This window comes from Melospiza melodia, chromosome 1 (assembly GCF_035770615.1).
Source record: "Melospiza melodia melodia isolate bMelMel2 chromosome 1, bMelMel2.pri, whole genome shotgun sequence".
NCBI lineage: Eukaryota > Metazoa > Chordata > Aves > Passeriformes > Passerellidae > Melospiza > Melospiza melodia.
The window spans coordinates 148,649,547-148,667,940 of NC_086194.1; the positions used below are offsets into that span (position 1 = coordinate 148,649,547).

An 18,394-nucleotide genomic window follows, 5' to 3' on the forward strand; every position below is an offset into this window, starting at 1 on the left:
TCCAAGTCTGTTCTAAGTGGTATTTGACACCAATTCTCACTTCAGTATGCAGGCCATACATTTTATCATTAGTGAATCTAACAAAATAAAATGCAAGACATCTCTTTAAAATCCTTGATACTTTGACAACATGAATTTCTGGTACCATGTTAGTCCTGTGTGTATACATGCAGACACGCCAGAAAGAAATGGATGATACAAATTTTTTAATCCTAAATAATGAATGTGCATAAACTTGAAGGATTCATCCCAACTGATCAGCAGGTAAGAAATGCTATTTTAAATAGTAGCTCCCTGCACTGCAAACCAGGCCTACTAGCCATGACAAACCCCCCTGTACTCGGCACTGGTGAGGCCACACTTTGAGTGCTGTGTTCATTCTCGGGTCCTCCAAGGACACTGAGGCGCTGGAGGGTGTCCAGAGAAAGGCAACAATGCTCTAAAAACAGAACTTATGAGAAATAGCTGAGGGAGCTGGGCTTGTTTAGCCTGGAGGAGACTCAGGGGGATCTCATCACTCTCTACAAGCACCTGACAGGAGGCTGTAGTGAGGGGAGCTTCAGTCTCTTCTGCCACGCCTGCAGTGAGAGGATGAGAAAAAATGGCTTTACACTGAGACAGGGGAGATTCAGATTAGATATTAGAAACAAAAATTCACTGTTATGGTGGCCAGGCATTGGAATGGGTTCCCCAGGGAGATGGTGCAGTCACCACCCCTGGAGCTGTTCAAGAGGTGTCTGGATGTGGCTCTGGGGGATGGGGTTTAGGTGCTACAGTGACAGTGCTGGGTGGGCAGCTGCACTGGATGTTCTTGAAGGTCCCTTCCAACCTTCTGATGATTCTGTGATTCAAATTCATGGCTACCAAAACCAGCAAACAGCAGCCTTTCCACAGCCCACTTCTTCAGTACATCACAGCTTGGATGCCAGGGCTTAAGAGATCTCCTTTAATCAGCCGACACGTAAAGGGATCTTCTTAATCATCATGCTCAAAAATAGCTACAAAAATTATTAATTTGTTGTATTGAGTTACTTGCTAATAAATTACTTTTGACCTTGACAACACTCGTATTCTTTCATAGCAAAAGATATACCTCTGGACCACTTCAGCAGTTAATAAAAAAAGTCTTCAAGAGAGTATCCCAAATAAATGCCTCAACGGGTCAGATTTTCTAGATTTTCTATTTGTATTAAAAATATGACTGAGTGTGAAATGTAAAAACAAAACAAAACAAAACAAAACAAAACAAAAAAAAAACCAAATTAAAAAAAAACCCCAAAAGCACCCTTGTAACAGTTTATCTTTTTTTTAGGCTATCCACTACATGCAGAAATAACTACATCACGAGGATAATTAACTTATGAAGTGGGTTTGACACCTTTTTCAGATTAAACTGTAAAAGAACATTTGTATGTGAACATGGGAATATTACCACAACCAATGTATTAATTACATTTCATTAATATGATTGTATAAACACTTGTAAGATAATAAATTCCAATTTGAGTGCAGAAGCAACTTGCCATCCAGAGAACACATCACAGTTTTTTCTTTCTAATCCCACTGAGGACACTTGGAAAATGATCTTTGCTTCATGGCTGCCATTCCCTCTGTAACCTGGTATGTCTAAACTGAGGTAGCAGAAACTCAAATCCATAAAACTGCATAGCAGTTCCATTTCTATTTTTTTCATGGGAATTAATGAAATGCATTTTCAAGTGTAGCCTACATCTAAATAGGATCAGATAACATAAATCCACACAATATGTGACATATTCATCATTATACAATCTTTTAACACTTTGAATAATTTGCCAGCACAAAATAAATAAATCATTACAATTATCCTTAAATTTACAGATATTTTTCTGCTGACTTCCATCTACTTTATATTTCTTTGAACCAGTGAACAGTTTTAAGCAAACACAGATTCCACCAAGGAATAAATTAAATGCTTCCTAGAGAAGTAAAGAAAACCAAGTAGAACAAAACAAATCAACACTCTGATTTCACACAGGATTAATGCAATTATTGCATCTAAAAATCAGGAGTGAAAAGAAAAAGCTTCAGGAATGATAAAGAAAAATAATCTCTAAAGAATACCTTTACACATTTAGTTTAGGATATTTTATGATATTTTCAGTGTGTGCTTTCAGCCATAGTATTTATTAGCACATCAATAGTATTAAAATGCCATCTGAAGCCTACCCTGCAGTGTACTGGCAATATTTTGCAGTTCACTTCATTGTTCAAGGCAGGGAGCAGATGAGAGTACTGAAGGACAGCAGACTTTGCCCCAGGGGGAAGCCACTTCTCTTCCACTGAAAGGGGCAAGCTGGCCAGCCCCAGAGCAAGAGCAGGGAAAAGGTGAGGGACCATGCCTTGGGATTTAGTCAGAATTGAGAGATGCTTTGGAGAAAAAAAATCACAGACCATTGCACACGAGAAGATAAATCAAAACACACAAAGACAGACATTACCCACTGAACTCTCAGCCTGAAATGTGGAAGGTGATAAACGAACATGCAGATATTTTAAATAGATCATGAATGGTGTACACACACAGCTGATACATGTTTGCATGGCAGCATTGGACATTGGTTTCTCTCTTTTATAGTGTTCAAATCTATTGGAGGTGCAATTTGCTCCATTAATCTTAATGGAATTAAAAATCTTGAATTAGTTCTGATAAAACAAGGGAAATCCCATCGGTTCATTCTATACATAAACATATTAAAACACAACAGATTACTGTCGTTATGAAACCAGTATACTCAAAACAAACTCATGAAATACAAGTTCCGTCCTGGACACAGTTTGGTGCCACGCATAACTATGTATGTACATTTGCACATTCCAAATAGCAAGTCTCTTTGGGGGCCATGCCTACACACAAAATCCACTGTATTTCTCCTGTTAGCCTTCCACCTGCACTGCTACTCTAAGGAAAGGATACTTGGGGCCAGTATTTAATTGCACAACTCTGGTGTTCTATAAAAATTCTGTTGTAATGACAGGCAAGGGATACCTGAACAAGCCCGTAGATTGTCAGAAAAGCACCCGCGAGGAAGTGTGGTTTGTTTTTCGTATGAATGAGCAGAAAATGGAAAGAATGGAAAGACCCTCTATCCTTTACTTCTCCCCCCAACGTAACTAAAGTTCAGCTAGCAACTTCATTCCCAATGTGACGAGAAACATCATCCGTTAAATCCCACCTTACTCTCCAGCTACAAGCACGCTGTTACCAATCTCTCTCTCAGCCCAAGCCACTCTCCATCACTCGCGTCCCACATCCAGCTCCTCGCCCAGCCGACCCCCGGCCCTTCCCGGAGCGGCCGGAGCCCGGCCCGTCCCCGCAGCGGCCCGGAGCGCCCGCGGTCCCCGCGCCCACCTGCGGCCACCGTGCCCCGGCCCCTCACCTCCGTCCTCCTCCTCCAGGGAGTTCATGCAGGGAAAGTAGACCGCCAGCGCCTCGAAGGAGGCGGAGAGGCTGCTCCGGCTCTGCGACCGCTGCATGGCGCGCCCGCCGGCCGCCGTCTGCCGGCCCATCTTGGCCGAGCGGCACCCGCCTTTGGCGCGGTACAAGAAGCGCGGCGTCTTGGCGGCGGGGGCTGAGGGCGGCGGGGAGCGCTGGGCGGGCTGCGCGCCGCGGAGCTGGGCTCTGCCCCGCTGTGCCCGGCTCTGCCCCGCTGTGCCCGGCTCTGCCCCGCTGTGCCCGGCTCTGCCCCGCTGCCGCCGCCGCTGCTCTCGGCGGGGCGGGCCGCCGCAGCCGGCACGGAGCCGCCTACGAGCGGGGCGAGCTGCGAGCCGGCGGCGCGGGGCTCTGGGGCGGGCGGAGCGGGACGGCGCCGTCGTGTGAGACTCGCGGGCGGGACGGCCCGGCCGCGGCGGCTGTAAATACCGAGCGCGCCGGAGGCAGGACCGGGGCACGGCGCCGGCCGGTAGCGGCGGGACGTCCCGCAGGCACCGCCCGCAGACTTTGTTCTCCGCCCGGTTCCCGCCGGCCTGCGAGCGGCCCCTGCGCGGCAGCAGGCGGGAGGGGCGCGCCGGGGCCGGCCGGGGCTCGCAGGGATGCTGGAGGCGGGGGGAGGCCGCAGAAAGGGCGGCCCCGTGGCTCGGCACCGAGCGGGGAACGCAGCGGCGGCCCCGGCGGGGAGCGGGGCTGGGCAGCGCTGCCCCCACTCCCGGCCGGCAGGACACACCTGCAGCCTACGGGCGAGAGTCCGCTCTCGGGTGGGATCTATAAAAGAGGGAACGAACCACTGGACCAGAGAAAGGCTGTGCTGGGAAGGTGTCCCTGGGTCATGAGGCAGGGTCACTAGGGCCAGCTGCCCTGACTGGGGGCCAGACGGCTTTGAGTCTCTCTCTCAGCCTCCCTGGGAAACCTCTCTCAGCAATGCTCACGTACCCTCACAGTGAAAAACTGCTGATGTTCGGCATGAGGCTTCTGTGAGCGAGCTTGTGCCCATTGCTTCTGTCAGTGGCCCAGCATCTCTTGAGGAGCTGGCCCTGCAAGCCACAGGCAAATCCTTCATCTCTTCTCCACTTTAGGCCAAGCTGTATTTCTCTAAAGCACATCTGCCTCCTTAGCAAACATGAGTGTACCTTTACTAAATTCACTCCTTAGAGGATTTGCTTATAGCTACATCACATAATTTTGGGGCTTTTATCTAGTCTTACTTCCATATCTTCCTCAACACTATTTAATGTTACCTTTTTATCTTTTATCCAGTATGTTACCTTAATTGAGTATATAGCAATTGGCAAACTTTTCCCTAAAATGCTAAGAAATTAAAGCACTGGGCAGGATTAAAAAGAGGTACCAGTTACTGTACCAATCTTTTGAAGCATCAGTGACTTATTCCACTATAGTTCGTGGCAGTGCAAAAGTGCTATCAAACCTTACACATGCTTGTTGTTTCCTTACTTGCCCTTTAAACAGTAATGACAGTAAATGCAGGACTTGGAGTGCATTCAGTTTTCTATCAAATAAAAAAAGAATTATCTCAAAATAATCAAACCCTATCTCAAAATTTATCAAACCCTAAACATTAAATATAATGTTTAGGGTTTGATCTAACGCATTTTGCAGACAGAATGATGGTTTGAAGTGAAACTGAAACTCTTCATGAAGAAAGTATGTAGAGTGAAATACACTTCACACCCCTCATGTGTATTTCCTTGAGCTGATGATTGGAAAGTATAATAATAAGACTTTAAAACCAGCCAACACTATCACTGACATACTTTGCTGAGGAATGAAAACTAGTTGGAACTTTAGCATTCAGGGATGGAACCATCATCACTCAATCTACATCAAAGCAGTGAGTTTTTTACAGGTATTTTTATGATTTGCCCAATAACTTGATTTCTAGATAACTATAAAATAATAAAGCAAGTCTCATGTAACATCATAGGAACTTATTTTAGAAGAACATAAATCCCTTTTTTCCTCTTTACTGGCTATAAAAGATGCCCAGGGCAGCTTCTCTAGGCTCTGACATCTTTTAGATGTCTCATTCAGGTCATGTTCCAAAATGTGTGTTTAGTTGCTCATCATGTTTCTTTGGCCAATTTTGTCCCCTCCCTGTGATGTTTTTCCGATTAACAAGAAGGTGAGCTGCCAAGACAGACAGACACCTCTCTTGTAAGCCACAGGCACTCCATGATGGCAGAGACCTGCCAAGGTCTGTGGAGGACTCCTGGTCGGCCTGCAGTACCTCTTCCCCTAAAATCACCTTTTGCATTACATCCCTGTAAGGTATTTTCAAGTGGTCGAGTGAGCTTTTCCTGTTTACACTTTACTCTAAAAAGACATTACTGAAATACTATAAAGCAAACAACTCTAAAAGAAAGTGTAATGGTAGTAATAATAATAAATGTCTAGTATACAAAATCATATACTTGGCAAAACCCAATAAAACGTGTTGAAATAATTGCTAAAGATATTTTTAAAAGACTTGGTGACTACAGAATTTTCTATCTATAAACATTAAAGCAGACAAAATAACTTCCTTCAACATTTTTATGAATGTAAGATTTGGCAGTAAAGTAAATGTCCATTAAATAATAATTCGTGACTGCTTTTGAGAAGTTGGATAATAAAAATGAGTTAATGTTCATTACATTTCAGATTAACTACTGGTTACTGTCACAAAAACAGTTGAATAAAACTGAAAAGACATTGAGAAAGCAGAGAAAGGCAAAACAACAGTTGGGTGACTTGGAGATACAAAAATATAAATAAACTCGAGAATATATATTCAAAAAAGAGCAACTGATTTGGAACATCTGTTTCATCTACTTTCACTCACATTTATAAATATTCTTGTGTAAGTACTCCCCTTAGAAGTATCTCTTGTAGAAGAAATAATACCTGCTTGGAAGCCAAGAGGCTTCTAAGCCATTAATAACAAATTGACATTTTTGCTAATGTTGTCAATATAAAAAAACCTGTTGCTGTCATTGATAAAATCAGCCCATACCAAGGAAAGCACTTTAAAACCTCAACCATCTGTAGTCAATTACAAATTACCCCAAAGAGACACTGGGATATTAGGCACCTGTGCAAAAAAATCTGTAACAAAACACTGGATCACCATCCTGTCCAAGCTTCCTCAATATACTTCTGTCCTAATTTTCTTTCTTTAAAATAAATGTTTAAATGGAGAATGAAAACAGACACAAAGAACTGAGGTGACAAATCCATAAATTCTCATGGTATTTTGGGAGGCTGTCCTCAGTTTCTAATGACTGCACTATACAAATAATCTAATTGATGGCAATCTAGACACGTCCTGAACTGCAGAAAACAAGTTTACTACCCTGACATTGACAACATCCCCCAGCTGTTTTGCTGATTGTTTAAATTTTAACTGACACTCATTGATTTGCTTCACCAGGTAGAAGTGAATAAAAATCCTGTTAAAGAACAGCACCCGAATTCCCATCTCAATGCTAAATGTTAAGACAAAGCAAGAGACTCCCAGGCATGCTACTTTGTTAACATTTATATAGTTTGCTGAAAGAAACCATGTTGTAGGAATCGAGGTCAAACAGAGCAAAGTCAAACACCTTCTATAAATGTATGTACTGTCCTAAAGAAATGCTATTTGTAGGGTTGGATTTATTATCAAATATTTTGGTGGCTCATCTAAAGAACTGTGGAAGCAATTGCTTACTAGTTGTGTTCCCTAAAAATTGCTAAAAGATGAATTTGTGGCACTGCATATTTGGTGTCAATCTAATCTAAATACAGCCAGCCAATAATAGAATTCTGAATTTAATAAATGTACCTTTCTCTTTTTATGTAGGTATGCCATGTGAGGTAATTTAAAAAGTACATGGAAGCTAATGTATTCCCCATGCTTTTCCATGTTTCTTCTGTAACTGGGTGCATTTCAGCAAGCTTGCTTCAAGTAAACACTAATTATTAGACTTAAAATGGGGATGCTTCAGAAAAATAATGCTTTGATGATTCCTTCATGAAAGCATAACTTTTATCAAGGACAGAAAAATCAAAAGGAAAAATGATATTTCTTCACTTCCCATTTCTACTTCTATGTACTGAACCCAGAGGTCGTAATTCCCTGGAGTGAAGAATTCAATAATTTTTATGGCAATTATTTTTTTATTATTGCCTATATTATGGATTAATTCCTAAAGCCTGCTTCAGCTTCTGAACACAAGATAAAAGCACACATTGCCATAAAAGAGTTCCTTGTGCACATTTTGGAGAGGATTCTCCAGGGCAGTCACTATGGAAGGGTGATCTAAAGTTTCTCCTTTAACCTGCAATTAAGGAAGGTTTCCTGGGAATGGGACTAGAAAGGAGTTAATGACTTTTCTTTGTCACCTCTTCTGTCAAGCATTGCCCACAGACTTCTTTTGTTGGCTACAGAAGGGATTTATTTTGTTCATGATTGTCTTCAAAAAGAACCAATTCAGCTGCTGAGCTTAATATGCTGGTTAATTACCTCTAACTTGCACCACACCTATCAACTACTAGGCACAACATACTAAAATTGTAATTCAAACTCTATATGTATTCCCACTTGTAAGAAATCTTTGTGCAACATGCCACTACAAGAAGGGCAAACTGCTTCCTCTTAAAACAGGAGGAGGAGTCCCCCCACACCTCCCACACTGTTTTATTTCACTGAGTTTTTGTCTCTCATGCCTTCAGTCTTCACTAATCAGAGACAGCCAACATGTAAACAGAGAAGAAATACTTGACAAGGGCCTCAAAAAGAGTTAACTTTGAATTGTCTCCCACTCCAAAAAGTAAGCCAGTTTGAAAACCCAGCATTTATCTGATTCTAGGAAGACAGAAAAGGAAAAATAAATACCAGTATTGGTTGGAGGAAATGTTATTCTCCAACTGAGTCTCCAATTATTCAAGCAATTTCCAGTAATTTGTCCAGATTAAGTATCACTGGAATATACAACTGCTATTATTACTGAATTGAACCTTTTTTTTTCCTTTGTGTAAAGCTAAAACAATACATGGAAAAGATCATTAAAACCATGGCCCAGTTAGTGTAAAACAGGGTTTATGTATAACAACTTGTACCATGTAGTAACAAGCTGCCATTGCCTATAATATGCTAAATGTTAGGACTGTGCTGGCTGTCCTCATTCCCTACAGAGATGGCCAAGTGCCAACTCCAGCCCAGCACTTTGAAAGGGCAGATTCCAGAAATCTACAAGGTCCTTCACAAAGTAATGGCTGCTTTTACTGAATCCTATCTTATAAAACTTCACTGTTGTTGACTTAGTATTGTTTTGATCATTATCAAAGAATCATAGAATGGTTTAGATTGAAAGGGACAGTTAAAGGTCATCTAGTCCAATGCTCTTGTGACGAGCAGGGACACCTTCTCCTACACCAGGCTGCTCAGAGCCCCATCCACCCTGATCTTGAATGTTTCCAGGGTTGAGCCATCTACCTGTTCCAGAGTTTTTCCACACTTGTTATAAAAACCTTTTCCTTATATCTTATCTAAACCTACCCTGATTTGGTTTAAAACCATTACCCCTTGTCCTGTCACAACAGACCATGCTAAATAGTTGTCCCTGACTTGTCATGACCTTTGTCATGAACTCCATCCCAGGGCAACAGCTCCCATGCATCATTGACCTTCAGTGATCTCCTACTCTTCTTAAATTTTCATGATATAACAATAATTCCTACGTTATTTCTACATCTAGCAGTTAGAAATGAGTTTTCTAAATTCTACTTTATTTAAATCTTACATTTTGGGTTTTCTGAGTCTCCCCTACTAAGCAGTCCCAGAGAATGCAGGTACACTTTTCTGTCTGCTTACATGGTAACAGTAAATTTTTCCATTCTCCCACTTCTTTTGGCATTTTCTACTGTAAGGTCAACTCCACCCCAAATATCAAGCTAGGTACACAGTACAGATTTATACCAAAATAACTTTGCTGACTGACACAGCTGTTCTGGGAGAATTCCCTAGTTGTTAGTGCAAGTGCAGTTATATCAGCAAAACAGGATTCTCCTAGAACTGCTTGTTTTGCATGCCCACCTTAGGACTCATTTATTGGTACACAATTCCAGCATTCCTGCATGGGAATAGTGGTTCCACTGATCCCATCACATTAACAGTCTCTGCCAATGGGACTCTATCTTCAAGTAATTCAGCCTGTGTGGAGATAATTTCAGTCTTGCACATTTTCAAAGGATGCAGGTTTGAAGAGCTGAAAAGAAATTACTTTCACTACATCTCTTTCAAACACTCAACAAATTTCAGTTTCTAAAAATAAAATCAGGAAATTTTAACATAAAAATTGTTTTAAAAGGTAGAAATAGAAAAGTCTTTTGGTTTTTTTCTTAGAAACAGGCTGCTTTCAGATGCATAAAGACACCAATTTAGTTTCTTAAACAACATAGTTGGATTGCTTGTCCTGCAGTTGGCATTCTCTTCTGCATTAAGCTCTCTATAATGAACATAAAGGAAATCTATAAAGGTAACACTTTTTCTTTAATGCTAATATTAATCACATGTGAAAGCTGTCTGTTCTTATTTACACAAAATATATTTACTTTCCCCTTCAATATTTATGAGAAAGCCACAAAACCAAAATAAAGTAGTAATTTTTCTGGATAACAAAAGGAGTTTTTAATGGGCTAGCATGAAGCAACACAATGTAGATAGCTCACAAGTAGCTAGGAGGTTGGAGAGAGAAACTCTACACTGCTATTTCTGTTTTGATTAAAATAATTTCACATCTTTATGATCACAAGGTGATCTGCAAATCACAAGGTGTCTTAGAGCTTGGCAAAAACTACTACTTCGTAATGCTTCATCAGGGAGAGAAACCAAGAGCACAGAAATAAAAAGCTACATGGTTTTTTGAGGAAAGAAGTGTTGAGAAAAGAAACCCATAGGAAAAATATCAAGCTGTTTGAAAAGCTAAAGGCAGGTGGTGGGGTGTTGTTTGATTTGGTTTGGGGTTTTTTTTTGTTATAAATACATACGTTCTATCTGCTTCCTTTGTTTTGATCCCAATCCACCTTTTTGCCTCTGAGAATGACCTTCATAATTCATCACACCCATCAGCTTAAAAACAAGCTGTAGTTATTCATTTATATGCTCAAATTATATTATTGCAGCTGCCTGTGTACTCCACTGAAAGTTTTCAGAATGTCTTAGAGGAGGACAGTGTAATTAGTTTCAGACACTCTAATTTCATGAAACATGATTTGTTTCCCTGCTAATTCCATCTTCAGTAGAGATGGGACAAAACCAGTACAGAACTATTGGCACTTGAGTGGCCTGTGGAGCATGGTGTCCTGAACCTCTGTTGGGGCTGCAATCTGCTGATGCTACTGAAGAGGATGTACTGCAGAAGAACACTCTATGATCTTTATGCTTGTATTCTGGGTCCTTATGCTTGTGTTCTGCCAGAAAAAAAAAAATACAAAGAGCATCCTGCTGAAATGAAATGTGTTTTGCAAACAACATGTAAAATTATGAGCATGTAAACAACAGGGTGAAAAGTGAGGTGTGTACCTGTCACACGTTGTTCTCTGCACTCAAGAACTGCAGTGACTAGAGAGAACATAGTTTGCCAAGGACAGAGCAGGTCTGGTTCAATATGTTTGCCTTTTAAAAGTAATATGTTATCATCAAGTGTCAAAAGCCTTGGGGAGTCCAAATGTCAGCGTTGAAGAGACATTTGTCTTGCAAGTCAGTCAGGTAATTTCAAAATACCCTGTAGAAGGTTAATATATATTAAGGTGGTGTGATTTTGCAAAGTTCTGTGCCCATTAGGTTATCTGTTTTCCTGAGACCACAGATTACATTCATTGAATACACTGTGTGCCAGAGTCCTGTGCATGACTTCAGTGCAGAAAAACAAAACAGGATTTTCTGAGGCTCCTTATGCTCTGCAAAGCACTGCAGAGACTTGCCACATCTATTTGGTAAATCATGCTTTTTCAGACTGCCTGCACTGTGCAGTGCACAGGTAACCAGCTCCATCCATCATCAATGTAACCATCACATGTTTCCATCTATAACCTTATGGTTACCATCCATATGGTTACTCCTAGCTGGTAGAGTGGAATCTCTGAATGCCTCAGACTTCCGGAATGTCAGTGGAAGCTACACAATTTTAATGGTGTCATAAATGTCCCTTCTTATGGGTACAAGTGTATAGGGTGCAAATACTTTAAATCTTAACTAGGATTTTACAAAGGGACCATATTCACTTATGAAACACCTTAATTTTAATGGTCAGCACTGAACTCACTGTCTAGAATCTGAGTCAGCTGGTGGGCACCAGAATCTATCTAGAAATAACTATGAAAATATTTTCCAAGCAAAGTTGAAATATATTTTTATCTGGTGATGTCATGTTTATCTGACAAAATCACAGATTTCAGTTTTATTTTGTAAGTTTTCATATTGTTTATAACTCTGGCAGAGGAATGTGTGCTGTTGTCATTAAATGTCTCTCATTTCCATGGTGTTTTAGTCATAGCAGTGTCTCTTCAGACATGCTCACACAATCCATGAATCTCAAAATGCCAATAATGAAAAACAATTTTCTTTTTCTATTTCATTTGTTTATATCTGGTTATCCACAGCTATGTCTACATGAGCAAATACAATATCAGGACACATTCTGATGCACAGAATGTGTTGAGCTGGAAGGGACCTTAAAAATGATCTAGTTCCAACCTGCCTGCTGTGGACAAGGACATCTTTCATATGTCACATTGCTCCAAGCCCCATCCAACCTGGCCTTGAACACTTCCAGAGGTGAGGCACCCTCTCAGCTTCTCTGGGCTGCCTGTTCCAGTGCCTCACCACACTCAGAGTAAAGAATTTCTTCCTAATATCTTATCTAAACCTTCCCTCTTTCAATTTTGACCCATTACCTCTTGTCCTATCACTACATGCCCTTGTGAAAAGTCATTCTCCAGCTTTTTTATAGGCCCCCTTTTGGATACTGGAAGGCTTCTATTAGGAACTGGATCATTTTACTGCTACATTTGCAAAAGAGTCTCTAGCACAGTATCAGCCTAAAGTTGTAGAGCACCTCCAAGGATATTCTGATTCAGGAGTTCACATGGGCCAAAAATCACATCCAAAGTCTGTTTTGGTGTATCACAATCTGGATTTGTGCAATTGTTCCACCTGAACTCAGTGCCAGGGTTCCACCCTGTGTGATTTAACACTGTAATACAGTAGAACTTTCTCTCAGGTATGACACTGCTACATATTTAAAACTCACAGGGAGGATTTGAATTGCAGATGTAAAATATGCAGTTTTACAACAACTTATTTGACCCCAGAGTCACTGTGCTACAAAGAACATTTCCTCAGTTAGCTGTTTGAAAGCCAGTTAGCCATACTATCACCATATTAATGAGTTCAAATGGGATTTGAAACACCATATACAAAGGCTTAATGTGTGTGCATAACCTGGAACTCTTTGAAAGCTTTCATTCACATTTCATACATGTAAGGCCACACTGGACATCATTTCACAATCTTGCATTTCAGGACTGAGAGTAACAGATAGAAAGCAGTAAAATTTCATTGACTAAGATTCTACTACTGCTACTGTTGTTACTAGTGCACTAGTAACAACATATTGATTACAGACCAGATGTGCTGATACAAATTTGGCAATGCAGTTGGTGTATCCTACAAAATACGGAATAACTTAAGCTTCTTTACATATGCTGCCCTTTAAGAAATAAATTTTACTTCTCCAGCCAGTAAGATGTCCCATCCAAGAGGATCTAAATATATCATACTTTCCAAAGATCCCTCAGATACGAGTTTCATTATCTTCCATGTACAATTTAGGCTGTTACCTAAAGAGTAAATAACTGAAACCAAAAGGTGAGAGGTGTATAATTGATATCAACCTGAAGATAATTTTGTTCATCTGCAAAACCACTTATGAGCATAGGTCTGTGAATAATCTTTTCATTTTGATCAGTTTTGCCAGGATTATACAATGCTTGCTATTTGTATTTCAGAATCTGGCTACTTTTTGCTGCATATTTAGTTAAGGATAATGCTAGAAGAGCAAGAAAGCTTGGACATGAATATAGAAAACATTATATGAACTCATAATTTGAGTTTTTTTCCTAAAAGAGTTTGCAATCTGGATGCTACAGCAGATAAAAACCTCAGGCTGCAGCATAGGAAGAAATGGCACCAAATTTACACTACCCCAAGTAAATCAGCAGCAAAAACTTCCTGCCATCTGGATAATCTGCATCAGCATAGAATATTTCAAATGTACTAGCAAATAACATCCTACAAATCTTTTCATATGTTTCTATATTAAGAGAGAGTTTGTATCAACTTCCTTTTCACTTGTGTTATTTCAGACTGGTGTATTGAAGTGAGGATTATGATTTCCTCAGTGGAAGGGACACTGAAATGTGTGCCTCTTTCTTTATCTCCTTGTATTAGCTTTTTAAAATAAAAACCAGCACCAATATAATTCAAAGAATTCTATTCTTTTTCAAGGGTCCTAGCAGTCCTCATTGCTAGTGATAACCTAAGGACTTACCTAAGGACAAAGGTGTTTCTCTGGTTTAGAGAAGAAAAGAGTCTCTTAACTAGAGAGAAAGGGAAAAAAAAAACAACGCCCAGTGGTTCATGCTGAGTGATGTAATATGTTTACTTAGCACAATGGACCCGGTATTTTAGCCCCAACTCAGGTACTGGAAACTGCATCAGTGCTGGATCTGGCCAGGCTAAAAAGCTTTGCAGGAAGTCACTTGTTTGCCTGGAGTTAGCTCAGGTATTTGCAACCCTACTGTGCTGTGTGGCCATGATATGCACCAGGAGTCATCTCATTTCACTTCTGCATACCAAAACTAGGAGTCTAGTCTAAACCAGCTGTTGGAATCCATAAAATTAGAGGTCTTTTGGGAAATGGTTAAAATGGTTAAAAAAGTATAGGCCTCAGACTGAAGTTTTGTTAGCATTGCAGATACAGCAGAAAAGTTTCCCAAGCAAGCAGAAAAGTTTCCCAAGCAGTAGAGCATAGGTGACAAATAACAATCGGCCTCTGTAGAATTGGCTTTAGGATGGCAACAAGGTTATTTAATGTATATCTTTAGAAGGTTAGCATGAATAGAGCTCTGTTCTTTGTCTCTTATGAACCAGTCTTTGTTTTAACTGCCATTACGTGTGTTTTATAAGATTGGATAGAATGCTTGTCAATATGTGTTGTTCTATGTATGATTGGGTGAAATCTAGACTGAGATGGTTTTATGTCATTCTGTATGACCCCACCTGCTCTGACATTCCCTGTGGATCAGCGAGCTGTTAACATCCTGTCTCCATTGTAACAATGTTTTGAGACTGATGTGCAAATAATAAAAAAAGGCTCTTCACTGGTCTGGTTTGTCCAGTGTTGTCCATATCTGGATGTTTTGCCATGGCAAGTGGGTTCCTTTTTTAAAACGTGGGTTCCTGGCACAATTGGACCTATATCTGCCCTTCCCCCGCAATAACTGGTGCCTGCCCGTGTGAGGACCCTGCCCGTATTTGCAACCCTACTGTGCTGTGTGGCCATGATATGCACCAGGAGTCATCTCATTTCACTTCTGCATACCAAAACTAGGAGTCTAGTCTAAACCAGCTGCCTAGGCTGCCTCTGTGCACAATGGACAAAAATTTGAAACAACATGACTGCAATGCCAGAGTACCAACTATAGCAAATGAATGAATTTTCAGTCCCAGAGGAGTTAACAGCCAATGCCAGCTGAAAATAGAAAGCCTATGGACTCCAACAGGAACTACGCACAGCCAAAAAAATATCAGAACCAAACCTAGAAGATGACAGAACCCCAAAAATCTGACTCAGCTGGTGACTGTAAGCTGTGTAAAAGGGATTCTCAAACCTTTTTGGACTAGTAAAGACACATCCTTCCTCCATAAATTTCAGCTGAACAGTACATAAGCTATTTCACACAGGAGCTAAGAAATATTCCCCTTCTTTTGGAGTGATTTTTCAGGAACTCTGGGTCTTCAGAACCTTAAAAATCAAGCCAATAATTCTTTGCTTATTTCTTTCCTTCTATCCTGCTTCTTCTGTTTCAGAAAAAAACAAAACAACAAAACAAAACCAAAAAAGATACACATTTTGTTAATTAAAATTCCTTTTTTTTTTTCTGTATGAATACTGGCTATTGTTACTTTCTAAAATAATCCTTTGTGGATTTAACAAATGTCAGGATTCTGCACCAGCATTCTTGTTTAGAGAGCTCTTCAAAATTCAATTAGAATAGAAGCAACCCACTAAGTTGAGCAAGTTAGTTATTTGAATACTTTTTTTACATCTGCCTATTATGCACTGCATCAAAAATAGTTGACTCTTTTCTTAATTTTGTAATGCAATTTCTTAGTTAATATTTGAATAAATAATAAACTTTAAACTTTCTCTATAGCTATCCTTATTCAGTCTATCCATGTAAAATAATCTTAATATCTTTTTATTTAGTTTGGGGAATATCTTTAGATTCAGGGTCATTTAATACACAGATGACTTCAGTTCTGTATGCATGGAAATAGAGAAGAATGTTCTCCAAGAATGAATGTGACAAATGAGCATATGAGAACATTTTTTCCCTGTAAATATTTAGAGGACATTTTAAATTTTAATTTAAGCCTTATTTTAATCTATGAAATGTCATATATAGCCAAAAGGTACAGACTGCACAGCTAAACTCTACTAAAGACACCTCCTGTCAGCTTGTACCCATGCAAATATGTAGCTACTCCATGAACCTCTCTAGATGATCACTAAATTTGAGGTTTCATAAAAGTGTGTCAGGTAAGCACAGCAATCAGTTGAGTTATGCACCTATTTGATTTAAAATAATTTATAATTAAGCTAAGATCATAGTTAGAATATTGTTTGTAGGAGAAATATATTATTGAGCAGTAGTAAAGATAAAAAGCTTAATGAAATGTTAAGCTCTTTAACTGGGATGATGAAAACCAGCTTTGATATGAACTACTTAGACTTTTGCCAAAAGCCAACCAAAATTTATGAAATGAGGACTTCAGAGTGAGGAAAGAGATTTGACTTTAAAGACCTGAATCTACCATGCTAGATAAGTCACACAAACTTCTGGTTTCCAAAATCCACACAATCTAGCAGTCAGACTGCTTTTTTCAAGGCCCAGACTAGAGGCAAATATGAACAAAACATAAGAAAATCAAAATGGCCATAGCAAGAAAAAAACAAAGATCCAATTATTCAGTATCCTTTGTCAGCATGGCTAATACCAAAGCTTAAAAAATATATGTAAGAAAAGAAAAGTATGGGAAAGAACACCTTTATTTTGCTGACTGCTGGTTTAGAGGCTGAGTTAGACTTCTTTGTGTTTAATTGCCATTGCTAGATCAAACCCAACTCACTGGTCTGATCCCTTTTTGAGTCTGTATATAAATCAGGTCCATGCAGTACCCTATAGAATGGGTTCCTTAGTCTAAATTTGCACTGTGAATTACTTCCTCTGGTAATTGTCTGCAATGCTCTAGTTCTTACATTGTGGGAGCAATAAATAAATCATTCTGTAATCACCTTTTTCACAGTATCCCTGACTTTACAGGCCTCAAATGTCTCCTTCAGTAATTTTTTTTCTGTACTGAAAAAATCCTGTTTCACATTCTTCATCATCCCTGCTGCAATCTCTTCCTACTTTATTTAGCTCTGTGTCCTTTCTGAAGCTGTGGGGCCATTAGATGTGCATACATCAGAATAATTATATTTTCTGTGCTGGTTTGTGATATTATTTTCCCAACAATTGTAACTTCATATTTTGGGGGAAAGAAAGCACATAGGAATTTGAGTGTGGAGACAAAACAGAGGGGAAAAACATTAAACCACATCTTCAATTTGAGATGATTAAATAAGAAGTGAACTCTCTCATTTTTTAAAAACTTTTAAGCTGTAAAGAATGATGAAAATATTTCTTTTCTGTTTTGGAAAGCCTTGACACAAAAAGATCTCTGTTCAGACAGTGAGCAAACTCTGAGTGCTTGAACTCAGGGACCCATGCCTCTTTCAGCACACAGTATTTGACTCAGGTCCTATGCTTACTTCATATTGCATCCAGCAGGACTGAGGTGTATCAGATAGATAATCCCATTTCAAGTTCATGTATAATTGACAGAGAGAAAACGATAAATTCGGACCATTTTACAAAATAAAACTATAGAGAAAAATGGGAAACTTTTTGCCTTCTTAAGTAGGAAAGTCTTTGAGTGTAACTAGAATTTTGTGATGGGATTAAGAAAAATAAGTGGCTAAATTGTTGCCAAACAACTAAAGAGATCTGTGAAAAGCCAGCAATAATGTCTCGAGAGAGAAATGTTAGGTGATGATCATATATAAGTGAATGATAAAACAAAAGCATTTGCTTCCTAGGGTGCACCCCAAGAAATGACAAAAATCCAAATGGAAACTGGAAAACACTGTAAAACACAGAAAAATACCTCGGTCTGTGGTTTGACATAGACTGTGCAATTAATTTCTACATGAGACTAGGAGAAATCACTGATCCTCGGTGTCAAATTTCAGTTGGAAGGGGAAAAACAATACCATTCATGCAGTTCAGGGTAGACTGATAAAAATGAATTAAAAGAATTACTATAGTCAGCTACCCAGGAAATCTGTGGCCCAAATAACATAAAGGAACCTTTGGACAAAATCCCTAGTGCCTCCAGAGGGATGGTGATCATAGTGAAATCTGCAGGGACATAAGGTCAGAATAGTCATTTACTAGCTCTGCACCCTAGGTAAAGGATTTTTTATATAGGCAAGTATATGCTAAGACCAATTGGAAGACAGATAACTGATTCAGTGTTTGGATTCAATATGT

At 39.7% G+C, this 18,394-nt stretch overlaps 1 protein-coding gene across 39 annotated transcripts in view; it reads right to left on the bottom strand.

The window, feature by feature from the left end:
- The window catches only part of RIMS2 (regulating synaptic membrane exocytosis 2), a 444,419-nt gene that overhangs the window by 16,521 nt on the left and 409,504 nt on the right, over positions 1-18,394 (bottom strand). Inside the window, exon 1 of one of the 39 annotated variants that reach the window (XM_063171349.1) lies at positions 3,420-3,553. The exons of the other annotated variants lie outside the window; for them this stretch is intronic. Within the exon in view, the coding sequence (XP_063027419.1) occupies positions 3,420-3,549 (130 nt within the window). The 5' untranslated portion in view covers positions 3,550-3,553. Of the gene's footprint in view, positions 1-3,419; positions 3,554-18,394 lie in introns of those variants that run through there. 39 annotated transcript variants of the gene reach the window in all.